The sequence below is a fragment of the Micromys minutus genome (assembly GCF_963924665.1).
Source record: "Micromys minutus genome assembly, chromosome: 13".
Taxonomy (NCBI): Eukaryota; Metazoa; Chordata; class Mammalia; order Rodentia; family Muridae; genus Micromys; species Micromys minutus.
This window is the reverse complement of record NC_137982.1, coordinates 4,192,501-4,217,529: the sequence shown is the minus strand read 5'-3', so window position 1 is coordinate 4,217,529 and position 25,029 is coordinate 4,192,501. Positions and strand designations below refer to the sequence as shown.

The 25,029-nt window shown below is 50.5% G+C and overlaps 1 protein-coding gene across 2 annotated transcripts in view; it reads right to left on the bottom strand.

Moving 5' to 3' along the window:
* Nucleotides 1-25,029, bottom strand: part of COL5A1 (collagen type V alpha 1 chain) — a 148,762-nt gene that overhangs the window by 104,643 nt on the left and 19,090 nt on the right. For both annotated transcript variants that reach the window (XM_080927437.1, XM_080927438.1), the window contains exons 2-4: nucleotides 9,722-9,889; nucleotides 3,777-3,990; nucleotides 2,458-2,620 (exon numbers count right to left, since the gene is read on the bottom strand). In XM_080927437.1, the coding sequence (XP_080783563.1) occupies nucleotides 2,458-2,620; nucleotides 3,777-3,990; nucleotides 9,722-9,889 (545 nt within the window). The remainder of the gene's footprint in view (nucleotides 1-2,457; nucleotides 2,621-3,776; nucleotides 3,991-9,721; nucleotides 9,890-25,029) is intronic.

Below are 25,029 nucleotides of genomic sequence, written 5' to 3'. Positions count from 1 at the left end.
GCAAAACTGAACTCTGCAGCCAGTGTCCAAACGTGTTTGAAAACTGGGGCCTGTCTTCATTCTCTACACAAATTGGTAACTATTACCGAGCACATGCTGTGGATCATGTATGTGTATGCTTTCTGTGGGCTGATTCCTGTGCACTCGTGTCCACACACGCACATATGCATACAGGCATGCGCGCGCGCGCGCGCGCACACACACACACACACACACACACACTATTGTTGCCTCCATTTTGCAGGTGGAAAAATTGATCCTTAGCTATGGAGAAAACCAACCCAAGATCTCCGAGCTTCCCTAGTGAAACTGCTTCTCACTGGAGGAACAATGCTGGCTGCTTCAGTACAGGTTGTCTGGGGACCCTATGTATTAAGATGGTGTTTGCCAGTCAAGAGTGATAAGCTGAGGCCTCAGGACTGAGCATGGTGGCGCACGCCTGTCATATTGGATCTTGGGGAAAGGAAACAGTACAACCATGGAGCTTAGTAACCAGCCAGTTCTGCTACGTCAGTGAGAGTCGGGTGCAGTGAGCCCTAGTCTCCAGAAACAAGGTGGAAAGTGAGGGGGACATTGGCTGCTGGCCTTCATGTGCACACAAGTATGAACATGCACACATGTGTGTGCATAGACCACACATACACAGAAATAAACACATACACAGAGAAATATACACAGATGCTCTTTTAAAAAAAATGAAAAGCTTTTCCAGAAAGTTGATGATAAAAGACATGTTGGCACACCCTGTAGACATGGCATGTTGGCACACCCTGTAGACATGACATGTTGGCACGCCCTGTAGACATGACATGTTGGCACACCCTGTACACATGGCAAACACTGGCACAGCCCGACACCGCTAGTGTACAGCAAACTCAGTCAGACTGGATGTTTTGCTTAGCTCTGGGATGCCCTTGCATGCCTGTCTTTAAGACTTCGGTCACCAGAGACCGGCCAGCAGGGACCACACTAGCTCTCCAGGCTAAGAGTTCTCTCTCCTACTCCTCTACTGCCCTCTGAGCCCCACTCTTCAGGGCCACCCAGGCACTTGCCCGCATCTCCTGGTTTTACCTAGACCCTCCCACAAGGCAATCTATGAAAGTGATACTTGAGCCCTGGGTAAGCTGTAAGCACCAGCTCCACACAGACAGGCCAGCAGCCACCCCCTGTCCATCCCAGGTTCCTGGGCACTTCTAGTCAGAAGCTTGCCCAGAGGGCAGCCCCTTGGCTTACAGGATTCAGCACTGTGGGTTTTCATGTGCCTGTTCCACCTGCAGGAGGCCTGGGCTATAGCATTAACCTTAGAAAGGCAGCTGAGGCCAGCAGACCCATCTGCCCACTACTCTTACTTTCTCATGGAGGCCGGCCCCATTTCCGCACGAGGCAGCTGGCTGCTCCGGACTTGCCTCACCTACTGACTGCAGATTCTATCCCAGCTTCACCCTAGCTGACCTTGGCCCAACCTCCATAACGAGTGTGGTTCACACCCATCGGGCACTCACTCCTTAGCACACTCAACTACAGGTCATTTTTGCCCATGTACAGTTGCAAATTCCACATCAGTCAAAGTACCATCAGAACACTAAGGTCAGCTCAACATGGCATCCAGCCTGCTGGGCCTGAGTCATTGGAAGGACACTGCCCAGCACCCCACTGCAGAGGTGGAGGCCACAACAGGCCTCACCAGAAACAGGTAGTGACCCAGTACAGGGAGGAAATAATATTCACATGGTATTTGGGGATCTGGGAGAGTACCATCCCCATTATGCCCTGTCCAACCCTTGGAAGGAGATATCTAAGAGCCAAGATCACCCTCAGAGACCATTTTCTGTGTGATTATCAAACTTCTCCAGCCAGGAGCCCTCAGCCCCCAAACTTCCCACAAAGTCCAAAGTATGTCAATGAAATGGAACCAGGTCAAGAGTCCCAGCCTAAGTTTAAGGTCTCAGCTTCCAGATGCACTTGGGACACAGACCTCAGAGATGTCTGTTCCAGTTCATCTGGTTTCAGATGACCTCCAGGACCACCAGACACCTACACAGGCTCTCAAACTTCTTCCTAAATCAAAGACAGTTTCCAAAACCCTTCTACGTCCAGCAGGAATCGAGAGGAATCTAGACTGAAGTTTAGGCCACGCCCCTCCTCTGTTTCCTGTTCCTGTCTCTGTGGCTTTTCCCAGGGAAGCAGGCTCAGCTGACCTGGCTGGAACATGGCTGACTGAGAACACAAACACAAACGCATACTGATTCAGTTGGTTCCCTCCTGATGATCCCACTGTATGGCCCCGCTCTGCCCTGCAAGTCCACTCAGAGGGAGGGCTCTCTTCAGCAGAACCCTTGCCCATCAGAACGAGTCAGTCAAAGCAAGCTTGTCGAAGCCCTGTGTCCATCCTAAGCTGGCACTCAGGAGACCACAAATGTCCCAAGTGGCATAGGGGAGTACCCATCTCCTTCCTACCTCAAATATTTCATCATCCAGAATCCGGGAGCCAAACATAATGATACCATTGACATCTATTATGGGGTGGTCACTGCGGTTGAGGAATTTTGTAATCTTCTTCTTACAATCGAGAATCAAAGTGACATTTTTCTGGTATACACTGATAGCAATTCGGTGCCACCTGCAGGGAAACAAATATTCAGGTAGGGAAAATGGGTCATGCTGCAGAAGGCCAGTGTGACTTCATGGCAGAGTCCCCAGGGCCTTGCACTGCAAAGCCTCTGAGTGACAACTTTGGGTACACATCTGGGCAATGTCACACGAGAGTCATGTTGTCATGAAGATAATCTCTAAGAGTCAAAGGAGGGATCACATCCATTGGCTTTAGAACTAATTTTCAAAGGCCACAGGAGGCTTCTTTTTTCACTCTGAATATAGCATCCATAGGCAACAACTCATTAATGCTTATAAACCAAAAAGCACTTGTCCTAGCTCAGAGTCATCTCTGTTTAACCTCCTTCCTTGAGTGCAACTGTGAATGTCCTTCTGGGCTTCCATGAACCCTGCTTTGCAAAGTCCCAATGTAGGCCCAGTACTTGGAGTGAATGAGGCCAGACTCTGGGAAGAGTGCTTGTAACGGGTACACCTTGGGACTAGATCTAAGACACAGGAGATTCCACTGTTCTCCAGTCCCCTCAGACCCTCAAAACCAGACTTCTCATCTCTAAGATGCAAATCTCCTTGGGAGGTGTAAGCATGGGGGCTCAGGGTGGGTTCTGCCATAGGAAGAAGTCAGAGGAGGCTGTGGTCATGGCAACATTATCAGGAGAGCACCACTCTTTATGTAGAATGTGATCCCTGTAGCAACTGTGGGGTAGATGTGATGGCTTGACACAGAGTCGTGCTAAAACACCCAGAAGCCACAGCCTGTGGTCCCCAGGGTGGCCTTATGGATGATCACCAGCGTTCAGGGTACCACCAGCAGAGTTCTCAAGATAGGGTTTTGTGTTCCCTCACTCATACAGAGACTATCAGATCCAAAAAGGGTAAGTCCCTCTGGGCACAGGTAGGCATGGCCACACCATCTCTGCCCCTTCTGATCCAGGGCCATCACATGACGTACTCGGTGCATTTTACAGGACAACAGGGATAGGGATCAGCAAAGGGCCCCTAGAATTTTAGAAAAGAAACCAAGCCCTGGGGAGCCCAAGTCTTTGAGCTCCATGTCCAGCACCCCACCTCCTGGTACCCTGCAGGTGGGCATCTACTACCGGGCTAGCTGCTGCCCCACACTGCCTGGCCGGCACCTCCATCCCCTCTCTCAATGGGATACTTACTTGCCATCAGACAAGTTGATTCCAGGGAAGAGTGGATACTCTTCAGGCCCGGGCTTCCCCGTGTGGTCCTCATAGAGGAAGACAGGGGAGCGGCCCAGCTCCAGCCCCAACTGCTGGATGCCCTGCTCATTGTAAACGGAGACCAGGAAGGCCTGGCTGCCTTTCTTGGCTTTCACGGTTGTCAGGATGGAGAAGTCCTCAGGAAAATCAGACTCTGGAAGAGAGAACAGGATAAGAAAGCCATAGGAGAACCCAAACCCTGGCCAGCTATGGCAAGCTGAGAACTGGCCGGCTTAGGGATCTGGCAAACTGCTGTGGGTGGTGCTCCTCTGCAGTTTATCTACCCTAAGATCAAACTTCTGTAGCCTCCTCCACCACCAGGTGGAGATGCCAGCTCAGAGCACACTTGAAATACAAATGTCTCTAGGAAGGCCCTTCCAGTGAGGAGCCCACAACACCTGCTCCTTGGCTCCATGCCACACCTCCAGGCATCTGCTTCTGAGTTCTACTTGGTACCCACTGGACTGAGAGCTGTCCTTGGCAGCTTACGAGGGAGTTTAAGTCTCCCACTGCATGGAAGGCTGGGTACAGTGCGTGTCTCATTCGGTGTCAGTTACGGGGCATGGGAAGAGGGGAGGAGAGAGGAATAGGAGACAGGTTTGGGGCATGCCTAGACTCACATACTCTGAGAGTTCCTCATCAATAAGCTAGTCAAAGAAAACGCAGAAATAAATTGAGAAATACTCCCAATTTAAGTTTTTAAGAAAAAAAAATGTGTAGTGTGTTAAATAGAAAAGACCCTTTCAATATAGGCAGTCCCTAGGCTGTCCCTGAGAGCTCCCAAACCCGCTCCTGATGCCACCCTAGGCTGAAGCTCAGTGAGATCTTGGCTGCCACCTCCCCATGGATCCTGATGGAAATGTCAACTATCTTCTGGTGACTGTAGTTTGCCACCAACTGCCTGGGCGTGATAGAATGTAACCCACACAGCTACCTAGTGTGAGGGAAAGTGATCTACACAATAATCTTCTCCTCCCCCACCCACGGATAGTGCACCTCGAAGATCCCTCAGGGGGTACTGCCCAGCAAGGTATCCGGCAGGAACAGGCGGACGAACAGGGTGGTGATGTACCACTATGCCACACTGCCTTCTCTGTAGATGCTGGGAGTCTGAGTTATGGGCTGGGACAGGGCAGGAGTGTCTGACTATTCCACTTTCTCCTTTAGAGTTGAAACAAGGTCAGCCATTTGGCCCAGGCGGCCACTAGTCACTGCTGTAGCAGGCTGGCAGGGTTTCCTTGCAAAGCTATCCGAGGGCGCCCTCTGTTGTTGGAACTGCATGCTGCAGGTACCATGCTGGGGAAAAGCAAAATGTCCTAGATGGTTGGGGGCGGGGATGTTGAGGGAGTGGGGGAGGACATGCTCACTTGACTGCTGTCCCTTCCCATTTCTGATGTAGGACACAGACAGAAAGAGCTCCTGGAGGCTGTGAAAACTCCTGTCAGGGAGACTATTCAGACCCCAGGGGTGCAAGGGTATGGTGGGATAGGAAGCCTGTGGAAGAACCACCCCATAGGGTCATGACCTCTCATTAAGGGGCCCTCAGACTGCCGTGGGACAGCCATGGGTCCTAGCCCAAGTCAGGCACCCTAAGAGGCTGGGTGTGCGGGGACCTGTTCGTGTGCTTGGCAGCATGACCTGGGGTCAGGGCAACAATGTCAGGCGGCTCTGATGGTCAGTAATGATGGTCATGCAGCTACTTGAGGTAACTGAAGAAAGATGGACTCCACTGGGAGATCTGCTTAGCCTGCCCTCAACTTCCAGTCAGGAAGCTTCTTGAAAGGGGACATGCTGGCCCGCACTGTCTTGCCGCCCTGGGTGTCACACTGCACCATCTGCTGGGCAGGGCGTGAAGGAGAAGAGAGGTCTCAGCCTCAGCTGGTGCTGATGGACACAGATCTGCCATGCGTGCCCATTAGAAGGCCCCAGCTGGCCACGCCAGTGCCTGGCCCTTGTACCTGTAGGAAGTGGACATCAGAGTGGTCCCTCTAGCAGCTGGGAGGTCACTGTGCCCACCCTGGCTCTGTGTCCCTTGCAGCCATTGACTGAGAGTGAGAAGCAGGCACACAGGAGAATCCTCTTCTCCCATGATCTATGGTGAAGGGCAGCCAGCCCGCCTCTCCCAGCTCATTCAAATGCTCTCTTCCTCAATGTTTAAAATCGCTATGGTAACAAATTTTCTCAGCTCAGACAAAACTTGAAAAAGATGAATTATGTCAAACATTCATCTCTCTCCTGGCAAAATAACAATGGATTTATAGTCCCTTTAAGAAGGTCTCTTTTCACTGCGACGGGAGCTGGCCGCTGACACTGAACTCCAAGCTTCTGGGTTATCTGGAGTAGTGCATGGACAGTCTGGTGCCTCCTGATTGATCTCACTCAGAAAAGCCACCACCGAGAGGTGAGCACAACAGCAGCTTCCCTCATAGGGTACCCCCTCTCCTTCCACTGACACCCAAAGGTCCATGGCAGGGATACAGTAGGTGGCTAATAAATGCAGCTGCCGTGGAATTGACTCTTCCAAGGCAACGGTAATAGGATGGCTGATGGATCACTTGGCCTGGTGAGGTAACCAATAGTTATGACAGTCCCTCTAACAGGGGCCCGGTTCCAGGTCAAGGAGCAGACATGGCCCTCGCTCCCAGGAAGTGACATTTTCCATAAGAGACAGAAACAATAATCAAGGAAGTTATTCTCATAATAGCCAGTGTGCAATGGCTTGGGAGGGTGAAGGCAGGAAATGACATCACTTGGAGAGCATGAGGCAGGGAGGCAGCTTGGCACTGCAGTGGCCCCTGGTGGTCCAGAGGGACTGTCATCTGTCCCCCCTCACCTTTCCATGGGACTTTTCACTGGCCATGGGGAATGATGGGCCTAAAGGACAGCTTTTATCTGACATTTCCTGCAGGATGGAGTTATTCTGGGGCCACCAAGTATGGCCCCAGGGCCTAAAGATAGAACAGGGCACCTGCATCTGGCCTGTCACCATAAGACAACTGGGACCTAAGAGGAATCAAGAGGAGAGTACCTCCAGCACCAAGTAGATGTCAAGGTGGGCCATCAACTCAAGGGCACCCTCACACCCCCACAGTACAGGGTGTGTAAGGGATCAGCCATCCTTCAACCAGACACCCTATAGCCTACTGTATTGGGGTGCAAGAAACAAAATATCCCTAAACTGGATGTTTTATATACCATTCTGTATGGGGACAAGAGGTGGGCCATCCTTCAACCAAGGGACTTATAGATGGAAGTGTTAGGCAAAGGCCATCCTCAAATCCCACTATATGGGGGAGGAAGGGTAAGACATGGTTAAACTAAGAGATTCCATTTTGTTTTATGGGGACTTATGTCTTCAGTATGTGAGGTAGTCCCAGACCAGAGAATCTCACATACTGCTCTATCCACAGCCTCTCAGAGAACACACACTTCTGCTCACTGAAGGAATGCGGCACACAGTGGATAGCAGCCACCCTCATTCTTACCTAGGTGACCGCAATGGCTGGCATGTGGCCACATGTGTTTTGTGGAAGACATCCCATAAGATCTGACCTGTACCTTGAGCACTTGTCAATCAGAAAGCCTGAAGTACCTTCCAGGATTTTCTAGGATTAACCACCTGCTCCGAGGTATGCCGCCTCAGACACCAGATGATGTATAATGCTGACCCTGGAACAGCTTTCCCAGACTGACCTGTGGGGCCTGAGGATGCCCCAGAGACTCCTCTGCAGAGAACGCTGAAGCCACCTTGGTTACACTGACCACTGTCAGACAATCGCTGTATAACCTGGTGCGCTTCCCCCCAATTTGAAGACAGGAGAACACAAAAACTAAATCTTCCTAGGACTGGAGCTGGGACTCAGTTGTCAGGGTACTTCCTGAGCCTATATGGAGCTCTGAGAATGATCACCACAACCACCTAACCTCATACTGATGCATGCCTTCACTCTTCTGGCTATTCAAGATGATTAGGAGTTTAAAGTCATCCTTGACTGTAAAGCAAAATCTAAGGCTAACCTAGAACAGCTGATACCATGTCAAAAATAAACACATAAATGCCGGCCAGATCTGGTGGTGAAGATCCACGATCGAGCCCCCACGCTGGGGCAAGAGGATAAGAGTTGAAGACAAACACGTGCCTGTAATCCCACCCCTTGGGAGGCGGCAGCAGGAGACTGGGAGCTCAAGGTCTCCGTAGCTGCTCGGCAAGTTCAAGACCAGCCTCAGCCTAGTTGAGACTCTGTCTCAAAAAAACAAAGTAACAACAAACTAATCAACGAGCTCAAAAATATTTCCTATCATGTGATTCGGGAATCCACTCGATTTCTTGGGCTCAGCTACCTGATCCTGTGAGAATTCTTACCATGACCTACCCAGGGAGCAGAGAGTGACAGACTGGAATTCTAGCTCCCTGTTCCGTTAGCGCTCTCGTTGTGGACGACAGTGGTAAAGAGACAAATATCAGTAGGCTGCATATAGCTCTTTGGGCTGGAAGCCTTTTTCCTGCAGCCATATCCCCACACCAGCTTCATGAGCCTCCGTCCCTGAGGAGCAGACCCTTCCAGTCTGGGCCCGGGCCTCTGTAGCTCCAATGAGGGAATTCTAACTCTCGGGACACAAGACAGAAAAATTACAATGCTCTGAAAAAAACAAAGATGAGACTGGGGTTTCTCATGGTGACCTCCTTCCCCCAAATATGCTTTCTCCAAAAATAAAGTACAGAATCCATCCCTGTAGCTCCTCATAAGGAAGGGCGAGGCTCCCATTCATGGAGGGTCATGGTAGGACATTTATCTTTACTGGAGAATTAGACTGGCATCTGTGAGCCAGGCTGATTCTACACTAAAGGTGTGCTCCTTGGAGACTGCAAGCTGCTTCCCCTGTGGCTACCAGGAAGATGCATGGTGCACTAAACCCATCCATCCAAAATGACACCCTGGACCAAAGCACCCAGCTTCCTCCTCAGATGTAAACTCTTAATGTGGCCGTGATCCCAGATGCTGAGTGGAGGACAAACCCAGACAGAAGTCCAGAGGTGACAACACAGGAGGCAATAGCATCATTCAGAAACACAGTGGAGACATGAGGGACAGCACAGACTGCTAAAACTACCCAATTCTGGTTCAGTGTTGGGGTCACATCCAAACCACTAAAGACTGAATGCAGACTTCTCATTGCAGAAGGGGGTGTCTCTGGCTGACCCACCTCTTACCCAGGTTAGCAGAGTCAGGGAGCCTCAAGGATGACCTTGAACTCCCAATCGTCATTCAAAGAAGAATCCATCACCTGTCCACCACTGAATAAACCCAGAGCACCCAATCAACACCAGTAGATGTGGAAAACAGGAGCTAACTACCCAAGTGGGTGAATTACTTGGATGTATACTTCTGACCAACATGGCTCCCTCTGGACACATCACTAAAACCAGATGTCTGGCACCTGGTAGCAGATTCTCATTAAGAATCTCAAGCTAGCTGATAGCCAGGGTGTTGGACTTGGGTCTCTTAATGTCACTGGCCCCAGTTAGGTTCCTGGTCCCCAGTATAAGCATTTCCTTTCCCTGGCCTGAGATCTCGCTTCACCTCATCCCCTGGGGACATCCACCTCCTTTCTACCCTTTCTCATGGTGGTGTGTCATTAGTATCAACTACTACTTTATTTACATTAGTGTAAAATGACTACTTGGATCCCAGGAGGCATAGACAAGGCCTTGCGCACACACAAGTGGTGGGCGGGTGGTAGGTTTTACTATAATGAGGAAGACTCCCAGAAAGTCGCTCTGATTTAGCCACCCACTCGGGCTTCGTCCTTGCCCCTGGCCGTAAGCCTGAAGTCCCCAGCTCTCTGCCACGCAGACGGGAATGAGGGAACGGGGCACCTCTTACCAGGGAACAGCTGCTTGGTGGGCATGCTGAGCTGTGCATCTTTAGAGACGCGGTAGGCAGCATCCGGCTCTCTGGAAGATCGTCGAGTGACACAGAAACCTGTGGTTTTCGTTACCCCTGAGGGCAAATTGTGAAAATCTAGCATCTCCAGAAGATCTGTTGGCTGAGCTGCAAAAACAGAGAAACTGTGTCAGCCCCAAGGTGGACACACTGAGGGGTACCCCCAAACAGAAGGTGAAGACAACTGAAATGAGACCCTAATCCATCCTCTACGCTCCCTGTCCCCAATAAGCATCTGGCATTCAGAAGCAGCTGAGGGCCTGCTCAGGAGCCCTGTCCCCACCCTGCACCCAGCTGCCCAGGGTCAGAGCCTGGCCTCACCTACACAGCTCCCAACCTTTCTTGGTTTACAACCTGTGGGGACTTCTTAGTCCAAACCCTCAACTTGCCTGAGTCACACAAGCCACTTGCTAACCATTTCAACTGAGAGGTGTCCTTCAAAGACCTGGGCCCAAATATTCAGGTCAGAAGAATGCTTGCAGGGACTTTAGGTTCCTTTAGGAAGGCTTCTGACTCTCCATCCTTTGGGAGCCACTCAGAAGAAAATGGGAGAAACTTGATCCTCTGACCTCTGAAATGCAGGTGCTTACTCAAGAGCTCAGCAGTTGACCCTGCATTGATTAGCTTTGTCAACTTGACCTTGTAAGAGTGATTCAATAAGGAATTGTTTATATTTGGTTGTCTATGAGGGTAGATTACTTTAAATTAACTTATATAGAAAGACAGTCCACTGTAGGCGGCACCATTCCCTAGGCATGGGGTCGTGAAGAATAAGAGTGAAGAAATCAAGCTGAACCTAAGCAAGCAGGTGAGTGTAGGTGCGTCATTTCACTTTGCTCTTGACTGTGGATGTGACATAACTGGGTGTTTGAAGTCCCTGCCTTAACTTCTCCACAATCGTGAGCAACAACCTGGAATTCTAAACCGAAACAAACCCCTTTTTTCTTTTAAGCTTCTTTTTGTTGGGGTATTTTGTCACAGAGCCAGAAATAAAGCCAGAACATCCCCCAAACACAAAACATGCTCCCTGTCAGAGCCCTCTCTCCTCACATGAAGAGGCCTTTGAGTCCACACATGCCAGCCCCAGACTACTTGTTTTCCTGTTACAACAAATAGGAGGCTCTTGGATGTCCAGCAGAGAATAAACTCCAAAGTAGTACCACAGGGTGTGAAACCTCTGGCACATGACCAGGCTGGAGACTGTGCTTCCTTTAGGGAAAAGGACTCTGCTGTTCTGTAGGCTATCGACACAGGAGATGAAGCCACAGAAGGCAACTATGTCCAGGGAATTTAGTGCATGCAGAGGTTGACACTAAGTGGGCATCTGGATCCAGCTATGCCTGAATACATAGATTCTTGTATGTTTGTTCACGGGCTTGTCTGTATCAGGATGCAACAACTCAGCACTCACATCTGAAGGCCACGGAAGGCTGAAATTGGCTCATCCCTTGACTATTCTTAAACTCAATTCACCTTCCTCCCCAAGTGGATGCTACTGTGGGGCTCCCCAGGAGGACAGATGGACTGTTTTAAAGAAGGTATTAAAGATGATCATGCATGCTTCCTCAGGGTGAGAATCCTCCAGCAACAGCCGCTGAGTCTCGAACCTTACACTTGTCAGGCTATGCTCCAAGGTAACCTAAGCGGACAGGTCTGCAGCCATCCTTCATCATTAACTCCAGAGAAGAAAGGTTCCCCACCTCTACAGGAAATCATTATGAAGGACACAGTGTGGACAGCCAGCCCACTGGCCAGCTCTTAGACACTACCCAGTGTCCAGTCACTGGCGTATCTGCGGCACCCCCCAGTGTGGTGACAAAGCCTTCGCTAAGCCCTCATTTGGTGGACATCACAGGCAATGCTGAGTGTGTTGGCAGGGCTGTGTGGCACCGTCCCAGGCCTGGACACAGCCATGGGAAGATGGCCGTGCCAACTGCCAAAACACCTGGCTAGAATGACATAGCACCAAATCTTAGATCATCTTGGAAACTCAGCTCTAAGGCTGGCAGTGGCCTGGGGAAGAGATGGGGATCCCGGGAGCACTTCTTGGACCTACATCACAGCATCTAGTCTATGATGCTCTTCCCAGACCAGGCTGATGCCTGCTTTCCCCATTGTCAAAGCAGAGAGAGGTTTCACAGGAGCCTGACTGGGTTTGCAGACCTGTATCGAAACAAGTTTAAAAGGCCACCAGACCTCTCCTAGGCCCAGTGCCACCTTTCCCACTGGCCAGGGCTTTTCCGTGCCAGGGAGCAAGATATATTTAGTCTTAAACAAGGTGTGGGGAGCACCAGAGTAGTGTCCAGCATGTACGCATCTGGAAAACTCTCCCTCCCACACAAGATGTCTTATCTGCCCTTCAAGCCAATGCCTTACCCAGGCTGAACACCTCCTCTCTGACGGGCTATTGGGACAGGTAGATGTGCCTGAAAGTTCAGGGTCACCCCAGCCCCAGGGGAAGATCAGGCCAACTGGGGCCCATTAGAGAAGTCACAAAAGCCACTGGGAGCCTGCCAGTGGGCAGTCCCCAGAACTCTGGGAGAAAACTGCTATTCACAGTGCCCTCAGAACTCAGACTGGAGCAGGACAGCTCTGCATCCATGGCCTCTGCTCCTCAAAAAGCCTTTGCTTCAAAGTAAGAGGCACGTACCCAAGAGAACCCGAGGAATCCAGAGATCCACTACCTCCTCCAGACAGTTTGCATGCGAGAACTCCCTTGCTCTTCTCCAGGCTGTTCCATCTAGAAACAGGCCAGGTTCCAGAGAGAGGACTGCCCGGCCTTATCTGTTCACTGCAGCTAGACCCAGCCTCCTCCCAGAGAGTCCTGTTCCACAGGCTTAGAGGCTAAAACTACATTTCCCAGAGCCCTTTGCATTAAGAATTATTGCAGCAAGCCAGACTCCACCAATCAGTGATCATCCTAGAGTGGAACATGAGTTGTAGTAAGCTCCTGGACCTGCCCGAAGGTCATGCCCGTGGTGAGGCAGTCATGGCACAAGAGTCCTAGATTCCATACATCTGCAGTAGTGATCTGTCCTGTGAGTAGCAGCCTCAGTGTGACAACTTGATAATTGCCTCTGGACTTCTAACTGGCTCTGCTCTCCAGACAGCCTGCTACCCAGCTATGCACATACTAAACTTGCCTTTGAGGAACATGCATGAGGAGCCTCATCACATGGGCTCTCCTGACCTGTTACCCAGAGATAGACCACTAACACTGAGCCACTGGCATGCGAAGCTACAGACTATGGCTCAGTCTACGTTCCACTCAGAAGAACAAAAGAGGCAGACAGCTCTTGACAAGGCCCGGGAGCAGCACTCCACAGCCTAACACCACGAGATCCCAGGCTTTAAGAGGAGATAGAATGAGGTGTCTGCTTTTAGAAAGAAGAGAAATCGTCCTGGTCATAGCTGACATCTAAACACCCCTGCCTCCTGCTCAGAATCAAAAAAAGACATCTGTGGGGACACCAGCCTGATGCAGAGGAGAGCCAGGCCCATGTTCAGCAGCCTAACCCTTGGACGGGAGCCCCTGGCAAAGGAACACGTCCCAGCCCACAGTGAGACCCGGGTCACCATCTGGAGCCTCTCAGGATGTGTTCTCAGAATAGAATCTAAAATCCCAGGCTTGATGCTTTCTGCCACCTCAGTCCTGCCCAACTCAGGGGATGGAAACACCCAGAAAGGACCCTGGTCAAGCAGAGACTTCCAGCTCAAGCAGGGGCCTGGGGACAACAACATTCAGAGGCGACTACAGAGAGAGAGGACTTCATGGGACAGCTCTCAGGATTCATCGTGCACCCCATTGGGGTCGGGCACCAAAAGAAATGAGGAGGGCAGAGCCCCCTGTCCTGTGCTGGACAGGGGCAGAGCACAGGAAGCTCTCAGCTGTGTTTGTTGAGTGACTAAGTGAGCCCTGGCTTTTATACATTGCAGGTCAAAGGTGATTAAGGTCAGCTCTCCTGTTCTGCTTTGGCGAATGAAAATTTACTTCACCTTGGCTGCCATGCTCCATCTCCCACCAGGCTTCATTCTCAGAGTAGCTACCAGCTGAGAGATTGAGCTACGAGCCTGGGTGTTGCGAGAGGGAAGCAGTCAGAGGTCCTGGGAGGTCACACTCCTGACCCAACAGATTTGGGTGATACAACCCTTTGCTCCAATTAGGCATACACACATCCTCAGTAAACTGCACATTTTAAACACTTACTAGGATCAGGAGGCCTCCAGCCCATCTACCTGTCCCCTTCTGACACACGTCTGGCATAGCTCTCTCCCCAGAGTCTCACTGGGATTCATGTGGCCTCTGTACGGTCATCGGGACCTCTGTACGGTCATCGGGAAATCACTGTTTCAGAATCCCCAGTGCAGCCTCTGCCCCACTGGTACCTCACTGGTGACTGGTATCTCACCAGGGCTGAGGGGGTATTGTGGCTTAGTCATCTGAGCTCTGGCCAGTGTATCACCATCTTACAGTCAGCCAGGCCTTTCCCCTGGCTGCCTCCATGATCCAAAGGCACCAGGCCGTCCCCACATCCAGCCTACAGGGAGAAACTGTGAGCCCCAGTTACCACCTTTTTCTCACTGCCACGCCTAGGAGAAAATACAGAATATATAGAGACTGGGGGACACAAAGAAGAAAGACTGAGAAAGACAAGGTTAGTTACAGAAGGACAGACGGATGAACAGAGAAACAGTGAGGTGTTTCGTTTTGTGTTGCAAGGTCTTCGTCCTCAAGAGAAGAACGTGTAGGTGTTCTAAATAACCACTCAGGTCCACATCTGTAAGTTCACAGGCAGAGGAGCCAAAGGGTCAGTAAGAAAGGCTGGACTAACAGCCTCTGTCCTGAACAGGCACACAGAGTTCAGAGAGCCACAGCCAGCATGCTAACACCACTCAGACGATCTGGTTCCTGACCCACCCACATATACAGGCCCGCAGCCTCCATAACCAATCTCCTACCATCTGCCTGCCTCCCTTCCCCTTTGGCTTTCTAGGGTAAAGAGCCAGTTTTTAGTGAAGGCCTGAGAGGCAGGCCAGAAGACATGGCAGCACCAGAGGGTTTGCCCAGGTCCCTCCCACCAGCCCTCCCTGAGGGCAGTGGCCTCATCCAAGGTCAACCAGGGGGTTGGAAAACATGCAGGATGCCTTGAAGGCCCAGATGAATTCTTCTGCAATGAGTAAAGCTGGGGACAAGGGAGGGCGTGGCCAGGGCTGCAGGCTGGCAGTGTGGCCTTTAAAGCTAGCCGGGCCCTCTTCCCTCTCTGCTCTCCGCGACCTCTGGCTGTTGGTGCCCTGACCTCAAGCTACCGTAAACATGGGTCCCTTCACCTCCTACAAACTGTCATTCATAGCTCCTGTGTTCTCCAGGCACAGGGTCCTCAGCCTGTCCCTCACCCAGGAAGCCTGAACTAGCTAGCCTATCTCCACATCACGGCCACAACCTTGTGGGGACTCATCCAAGGGCACGCTGCAGGACAACCTTCCCCATTTAGCCCCAGATTGTCATAAGACAAATGTACACCTGTGACAGACACCAAGGCACAGCAGATCCAGCAGTGTGGGGCTGGGTGGGGCCAGACTCTTGGGAACCTGTTTCCCCTTCACAAGGGTTTGGAGTCATGTCCCCCGGCTGGTGGACCTGGCCAGTGGTGAGCCGTTATTAGTGTAAGGTGCCAGCCTTGTAGGAGCCTGCACCTAGAATGGCTTGCTTTGTCTGCCCCATGTAGCCTTCTCTACCATGGTGCCACCTACTGGACACTTCCCCCTATCCCTTCAGGGTGGGGGACAGGGACTATAAAGTATGGGTAACCAGCATCAAGGGGGTGGGGGGGTCAGAGATGAAACAACAACAACAAAAACAGCATGGCCAGCCAAACTTGACCCCACGGTATGGGGTTGAAGGTAAGACTTGAAGAAGGACTGGTTAGAACTGAAGGAGATCTTGGGAAACCAAAGGCAGAGGTTTCTTCACAGAGTAGGAACCAGAAGTCAGTTCTGTCTCTGAGAAGCAGACCCTGGGGTTTCCCTCTACACAGATTCAGTCATATCCCTGATTCTTTCTATAAAAGCCCAGGGTTCCCTAGGCAGCAGGGCTCTGCCTAGGGAGAGCATGCATGGAGGGTGTGAGGTGGGGTGGAGGGGAGGGTATATGCATGGAGGGTGGGGGAGGGGAGGGTATATGAATGGAGGGTGGGGGGGAGGGCATATGCATGAAGGGTGGGGGAGGGGAGGGTATATGCATGGAGGGTGGGGGAGGGGAGGGTATATGCATGGAGGGTGGGAGGAGGAGAGGGTATATGCATGGAGGGTGGGGGAAGGAGTGGAGGGGAGGGTATATGCATGGAGGGTGGAAGTGGGAGAAGGGGAGGATATATGCATGGAGGGTGGGGGGAGGGGAGGGTATATGCATGGAGGGTGGGGGAAGGGGTGGAGGGGAGGGTATATGCATGGAGGGTGGAAGGTGGGGGAGGGGAGGGGAGGTTATATGCATGAAGGGGGAAGTAAGGGGAAGGTATATGCATAAAGGGCTGAGGAGGGCAGAGTATATACATGGAGGGGGAGGTGAAGGGATATGCATGGAAGGTGGGGGGAGGGGAGGGTATATGCATGGAGGGTGGGGGCTGCTCATGCTATTCTACTATACACAGCTCTCTGTTCCTTCACACAGAATGACCAGTATTTCCTTCACAACAATTGCCAAGTTCATTTTGCTGCCCTGAACTCTGTCTGAAGGGATGAGTGCTAAGGACTCACATGGGCAGTAGTGGTGGACAGTCTAGAAATCAGCAACATAGCAAGAAATGGGATCTAAGGCCTTCATTTTCCCCCTCTACATCATGGATGGGAAGCTGGTGGGATGCTCCCAGAGCAGATGTATTACTGAGTCCCTGCCCCTCACAGGTATCCATGCAGGAGAGTACTAGACAGGCCCAAGGGACAGGGCAAGATCACTCCAGAGAGGAAAGGTAGAGCTGTCAGAGTCTCTGGAGGTCATACTGTGGACAGAAACACTGCCTGCCCTTATCTTACTTTCCAGAGCGCCAAAACACTGACCATCCTGGTCCTTCAGAAAGTGCCGTGGAAAGATAGGTCACTTGTTTGCAAAACTCACAGTTGTAAGTTCCATCAACCCTCAGGATGGAAGAACAGATACAGAATGATGGAGGAGTTGTGAAAGGGGGAAAAAAAGGTGGTTGAAGAATGCTTGGGCATTCTAATCTTGGGCAAGAGACACCTCTGCCTTTGGTTGCTGTTTTGTGAGTAGATGGCAGATCAGTCAAGGATGGGTGGATGGATGATGGATGGATGAAAGGATAGATGGATGGATGGATGGATGGATGGATGGATGGATGGATGGTTGGATGGGTAGGTGGATAGATGGATGGATGGGTAGATGGATGAATGATGGGTGGATAGATGGGTGGATGGATGGATGGATGGATGGATGGATGGATGGATGGATGGATAGATAGATGGATGGGTGGGTGGATGGTTAGATGGGTGGGTAGATGGATGGACAGGCAAACCATGGATAATGGCATGGTATAAGAAGTGATATACACAAGATATACCACGAATAGAAAGACTAAAATTAAATTACTTCCCCAGAAGATGAAGTATCTCAGGAAGGGCTACATAAGTCATCATTACCCAGATCTACCTCCAGAAAAGACCATCAATATGTTCCTCAGTGCCCTGCTGGGCTCCATGGCTGGACTGGACAAGCATCTCTGACCACTTGGCTTTCTCTTCATCACAAAGGCCCTTCTTCATTCCTGGCAGAAAGCTATGGGTTTCAGGAAGCAACTGACCACTGTGTCCCAGATAGGCAGTTTTATGGAAAATCTGGATAAGGAAAGACGGAGAGTCTGCCCCTTTGCTTGGGAACAACTTATTATAGAGGGTGCCAGTGACCCAAAGGCTTCTCTATTTTAGTCTGTGACTGCCCATCTCTCACCTCTCCTGAAGGCTGGCCTGATGTCTAGACACCTGGTACCTTTACATTACTTTGTACACCGAGCCCAGACATGGGCTGAGATACCTTCAGAAAGGCTCAGACACGTGCACCTGCAATTCTTCCTAATGCAATCCCCTAAATGCAGGGGTGACACCCCAGATACAAAGTTCACCTGCAAGACACACATACTGTTACTCAAAATAGAGCCAAGCCAACAGGAAGGACTCCATGGAGGTATGGGGAATGGAGGGGTGGAGACAACATATGCCAAAGACTCCTGCAAGGAGGCCTGAGCCAAGAGCAGAAGAGCACAGAGAGAAACGCAGTGCTATATGGGAATCAGCAGATGCCACCATGCAGACTCTGAGGCCATGTGAATACAGGGCTAGGCACAGGAGTGCCTCACCCCAGGCAGCAGCAGGAAGAGAGGGTGTGTCTAGCTTCTCCCAAATCTGCCCAGCATCTTTTTCTCCTTTTGGATGATCACTGCTGCTCCTCGTGTATGATTATTAACAGACATGTTTCTCTCACCCTGGCTTTTCTCAAAGAATTATGACCACAACAGAATGGAACCTGTGTCAAGAACATCTTGTCTACAGCCAGCTGCCAAACAAGGTGTGTCACTGAGGGACAGGCTGAATGCCAGGCTCCCTGAATATGACACTGCAGCAGAACCTGCTCATTGTAGGATCTGGCCTGTGAGACAATAAGGAACCAGGTGGTTCATCTTGCTTCCTCAAAGGTAGTTTTTGCCTCATTGTTCTGGAGGAAGTGGGGGATGGCGCCAGGAGACAGATTATGCCCCTGGTTGACCTTGAATGGGTGTGGTTTATAGAGCCAAACCAACTCCTGAGAGAACTCAGGGAGTGGCTGGTCCAGGTTTAGCATCTATATGGCCGTGAAGCTGTGCTAAGAGATGGTTACATAACTGTGCCAGCTGCAAACCAGACCCTCTCGGGGTCCCACTGACCATAGGGTCACTGAAACCTACAGGGCGGCTCCAGGATGTCTTTCCTCAGCAATCTTTCATGAGTGCTTGCTGCATCATAGAATGCTGGAGGACCCTGCCACCTCTGATTCATTCTGGAGTCACACAAGGTCAAAGCTTTCTTATCCCAAGCGTTTCCAGATTGATGGCCTGTCACCACCAGAGACACAAAGCCTTCCTGGATGTTCTGCCAGAGTTTTGAAGGCTCAAAGCACTGAGAGCATCATCCTTGGTGGCAATACGGTCCATGGACCCGGAAACTAACCAATAAATCACCCACTAACCAGCTAATAAACAAATGAGCCACCCACTAACTAACCAATAAATAAATGAACCACCCACTAACTAACCAATAAACAAATGAGGCACTCACTAACTAACCAATAAACAAATGAGCCACCCACCAAGTAACCAATGAACAAATGAGCCATCCAGCAAGTAAACATTAGGGGAAAAGAAATCAACCAACTAACCAATGAACAAATGAACCATCCAACACATAAAAGAGGTTTGTGTGCTGGGTGCTAAAGACAACCACTAGTGGAAGAAGCCTGGAGTGGGAAGGGTACCTACAGAATCTTGGTGAGGATTCAGAGGCCAGGCCACACTAGCCTAGCATCTCCTCTTTGGGGTAGATTGTATAGAATGGTTTGTACTGAGCCAGGCTGTGCAAGATTGCTTATGAGAGAAAAGCAAGGTCCATCCATGCTCAGCAGGAGGGAGCTGGTTGGATCCAAAGAGGCTGTCCCTGTCTAGTCTACTGCAAAGATGGTGTGACATGAGTCAACCCACACAGTCTGACATGGCAAGGTGGTCAGGACACATTGCTAAGTGATCACAACCATGTTCAGAGACACAGATAGCATGCAGCACCCTGTGTTGACCTAAGTAACAGACATCAATAAACTCTGAACCCACACCTTAATCCAGAACAAATGGCTCCAGGGGTTGATAGCCTGGGATGGATCCAAGATTGGACAGATGTGTGCTGCCACCCACCAGCATTTACTTCTGGACGGCTGTGTGTGTATCAGTTTAAACCTTGGAACATCTAATTTTTAAATAGCTCAAAATAGTTTAAGTGTGGGCACTGAACACCAGGCATAGCTCTTTACTTCAAGAGTCTGTCAAGTGGTACTGTCCCTCTCTGGAAGGTGAGTGATGCGTGTGACCAAGGGGACACACTGCTACCTCTGCAACTTTGCTTTAAAAGCCATGGGACCTAACTCTGCAGATGTCAAGCTGCAGACACCCAGAGTATCCTGGCAAGAAGGTCCCTGGGAAGGAGTCACCCAGGCCCCTAACCGTAGGCCCCGCTATCCACTGTGGGAAGCCAGGTTGGAGACTGAGCCCTGAGCCGTCCCCCCACTGACCCTGACCTATACAGAGAGATCAAGTTATTCTGGCAAGCCGTGCCCCAAGAGTGGGTCCACATGCAGGGCACAGGGATTGCCATTGGTAGCAAAGATAAGCAGCACAGGGAGCTAGTGAAAAGTAAGGAGGTGTGTTTGTGATAGAAATCCCCAGGAGACGTCTTGTGATTAAAAAGGAAGTTAAACAAGCAAACAAAGTTCAATGTTACTGATGAATAAGAATGTTCCAATTAAATCAAGGCCCCTTTGTGCCCATTTGGCGTGGCACAGGTGATACGGACAGGGATTCCTGGTTCACTAGGGGACAGGTGTCAATCTACCAGCATGGACTCACACCTCCAATGCAGGTTCTGCCCTCTGCACTGGGGCAGCCATTTCCCCAGGGAGGACAGGAGCTCAAACAGAAGCACTGGTTGTTTATCACTGATTTCTAGAAGTACAACTGACTTTTGCACATTGGCTTCATGCTCTGTCGCCGTCCTAGGTGGTGTTATTAAGCTTCTGAAGCTGCTCTGTAGATTCCTTTAGGTGTTTCCTTAGACCGCTGCCCTATACAAATAAAGACAGTCTTTCTTTTTCTTTACCATGTACAAACCTTTTGCTTCTTTTTCCTGCCTTATTGCATTGGAGAGCATTTCCACCTGAGGTTGAATGGAGAGCTTGTGGCCTCACCCTGTTTCTTGGTCTGTGCTCAGCACAGATTTGACATACAGGACTTTAATCGGAATGAAGAAGTCCTCTTTATCTCTCGCTTACTGAGATTTGCTCGTCAGAGTTTGAGTTTCAAACTCTTGTACAAAGTACATGTAATCCCAAGCTTGTATTTAAAGGCACAGATAAATAGAAAAAAGCAAATGTATCAAGGTGCTTATTTAGTAGTGTGCCTGACTACAATTAATAAAAACCAACATCACCACCACCATCATCCTCACCATTGCTACCAACATTACCATCTTCACTATCATCACCACCATTATATTATCACTACCATCTCCATCAGCACCACCATCACTACCACTATCAACATCACCTTACCACCACCATCACCACCACATCACCACCATTATCATTATCACTACCATCTCCACCATCACCACCACCACCATCACCACCATCACTACCACATCACCACCATTATCATTATCACTACCATCTCCACCATCACCACCACCACCATCACCACCATCACCACCACATCACCACCATTATCATTATCACTACCATCTCCACCATCACCACCACCACCATCACCTCACCACCATTACCACCATCACCACCAGCAACACTACCACCTTACCACCATCACCACCATCACCATCAGCACTACCATCACCATCACCTCGCCACCATCACCACCACCACCATCAGCACCATCACCATCACCGCACCACCATCACCACCATCACCATCACCACCATCACCACCATCACCATCAGCACTACCATCACCATCACCTCACCACCATCACCACCACCACCATCAGCACCACCACCATCACCTCACCACCATCACCACCATCACCACCAGCAACACTACCACCTTACCACCATCATCACCATCACCATCAGCACCACCATCACCATCACCTCACCACCATCACCACCATCACCATCACTACCTCCACCATCACTGTCATCATCACTGCCAACTTCCCTCCCTACAAGTTAAACACATAAGGGATCATGATGCTTTTGTTTCTTCTCTATTTCCTGGTAGCTTTTAATGTTTCCACACGAACACGTTGCTTTTATAGCATATTAAGCAGACAGCGAGTGCCAGTCAGTGCCCAGCAGGAAGCAGCACTACATAGATAAATTTTGTTCTTTCTTTGTGTCTACCCCGAACAGCAAGATGCTCCCAGCGCCCATGGTCTTTGCCTCGATCATGGGCAATTTTCAGCTGGCCTTTCTAAAACAAAGCCATGTTTTCACTCCTCAGGGCTATGCTCATATCACAGGAGGCTGGCATTTGAGGGAAGCCACCCGCCATCCTAAGCCCGCCCAGGGCTGCTTGGCGAGTCTTGGGTCTGCCTAGCTCTTGCCCTTTCAGATGAAATGTGAACAAAAGGCAAATGTGTCTGTTGGCTGCTAGCTCCTCCCAGCACGGGCAGCAAGCAGGCATTGCCTTTACATTCTCCTTAGAAGCAACAGCTTTAGAAACAGAAGGGAAGTGGCCCCTGAGGATGGTTTAACGCCTATTAACTGCTGAAAAGAAATCAAGATGAGGAGGGAGGTAAGTGGGATCCATTTTAGGTTATAGATGCCAGCCACCAACAGCCTTACCATGAGCACATCCTCCATTCCCACGGTTCTCCAGGTCTGCATGATGCTGCTGTTAGATCAGACTGCACCCTAGTGGGAAGCCTTTTGCCCGTTCTGGGTACAGGCTGCCTGGCCCATTTCCAGCTGTTGGCTTACTGTTTACAATAGCAAGTAGATGGAGACCTTTCTCCCAGTCCTTTCTGTCTCTCATTTGGTTGTCTGCATGGCTCCGAAATGATCTGATTCACTTGCATGATATAAAACCATGCATTGGTCACTCTGACCCTTGGACAATCCTCTCACACCACACCCCAGGACCAGAGAGCATTTTTCCATTTCCAAAGCCCAAGACCAGTTCTGTGGAGGACAGAAATGACCCCAAGGCTGAGGAGCAGGAAATAAACTCCTTCCTTCAATAAGCCTATGCCACGGCTGAACACTAACTACCCTCTCGTGAGTAAACCACACTGGCTCTCAAGGTCTTATTCCCAAGAACAGATAGGAAGGACTCTCTACAGCGCTCTGCAGGTTCAGGAGCTGCAGGGAGCCCTCCTGGGCTGCACATCTCATTAGCATTCTAATGCCTTCCTAAGAAGGATGCAGAGAGGCCTCTCATGGCACCCACGTTCTTCCAGTTCAGGCTGATCTCTCTCCCCTCTGGTCAGCAGCACCCAGCCCATTCCACTACCTTACAGATGCTTCCAGCTGTGGTGCATTTCCCAAACACAGTCAACCAGTGGGACACCTGGAAGGGACCCTGACACCGGGAGAATGTGGTATGCTTGCTCAGCGGGCCCCAACTGGACTTGGCAAATACAGATGTCCAGAAAGGGAAGGAGAGACTAGGAGTATGGTTAGTATCTGTTAGGTCCCTACTGCGTTCCAGAAGGTTCCATCATGATTTCTTACTAATGGAAGGACAGCTATGAAGTGTCGAGTGTAGATGTGCTATCCTTTTACAGTTCAAGTTGACCCCATGACTTGGAAGTACTTCTTTCGTTCTCTAGACTGGAAACACTCATATTCCCTTAAAGGTCTTAGGGACCTAGCATGTGTCTCAGGTGCAAGAAGGGACCAAGCTGGGTCTCAGACTTTAAGCAGAAGTCCCCTGCTTGTCAGGAACAAAAGATTACTTCTTCATGGAGGATTGAACCACCCCCCCACACACACCCATTTTACAGGGGAAGTCTACCTTGACCCCTGAGGAGCACACCACCCAGGGTGTGGTAACTAGGTGGTAACTGCCCACTGTGGCAGGGAATGAACTCGAAGACTACAGGGCTCTACTCCTCCGATGCTTGGCGCGTGAGTAAGTGTCTCAGAATTCACCCTAAGGAAACAATCAGAGAGGCTGGAAGGATCTTCTGGAAAGATGTTCACCCTAGCTCTAGTCACAACAGCCCACGGCTGGAAGCAGCCCAGATCCAACACCAGAGAGCGGTTAACTGAGCTATAGTGAGAGTCTCAGTCCCCAAATATGACAAGAGAAGAAAGGAAAAGAATTCAGACATTTAAAATAACATCTACTCTAACGTACTGTTAGGACCGTCCCGACTTTGCAGTTGTCCATCTGGAACTGTGCCCGTCTGAGTGCGAGCTCTCCATAGGAATGTATACACAGGCTTCTCGGGAACTGTGGTTTCCAGCCTCCCCGGGGAGGCCTGGAATGTCTAGCTGGGGGTGGGGGGGGTGCAGTGGCTGCACTTACAATGAGTTCTCAATGACATGCAGAAAGACTCCTATTCCTGAATAGATTCACTAAAAGCCAAAAGCCACTCTGCAAAGAAGAGGCTACCGTGTCTAAGTAGAACAGTCCCAGGAGCCTTCGCTGAACCCAGAGACCCCCGATTTCCAAGTGACGCTTGATGAAGCCTGTGAAAGCCTCCGTTTCTCCTGCTGTGAAATGGGCGGATGAAGACCTGGCAGTCCTCAGATGCAGGTTCTATTTTCACAATCTCACACGAGAGAAGGCGCACTGATGAACCACTTGCAGACTTATCCTGAGTTCGCTTTACCAACTTTTTTGCTTGTTTGGCTGGTTTTGTTTTGCTCTGGCTGTCCTGGAACTCACTCTGTAGACCAGGCTGGTCTTGAACTTAAGAGATCTGCCTGCCTCCGCCTTCCGAGTACTGGAATTAAAGGCTTGCGACACCACTGCCTGGCAGCTTCATGAACCGTTAAAAGTTTACTTTTCATTATGTGCATGGATGTGTGTGTCATGCATGCAGCCACCACAGAGTTCAGAAAGGGGCACTGGGTGTCCCTGGAACTGGAGTTACAGGTGGTTGTAGCTTCATAACATTGGCCCTGGGAACCTAACTCAGGTCTTCCGCAAGAACGGTATATGTCCTTGACGTCTGAGCTGCCTCCCTAGTCCTTGCTTTGCCGCCAAAAGGCATTGCAGCCCCTGAGCAGCCAGTTCACACCTCAACCTCTGAGCAGCCAGTTCACACCTCACTGCCTGTTTTCTGTCGCTCTAGATCTGCCTGCTTCCCAGCAAGACACCTCTGGACCCCTGTGTTCACTTCTCAAAAGAAGTGGGTAAGAACTGTGGCCCAGGGACCTGCTACCCACTCTGGAGGGAAACCCGAGTCCAGATATCTGAGCATCCTTTCCAATGATTGATACATGCATAACCATGGATCTGGGCGATTTCCGCCGGAAGGGGA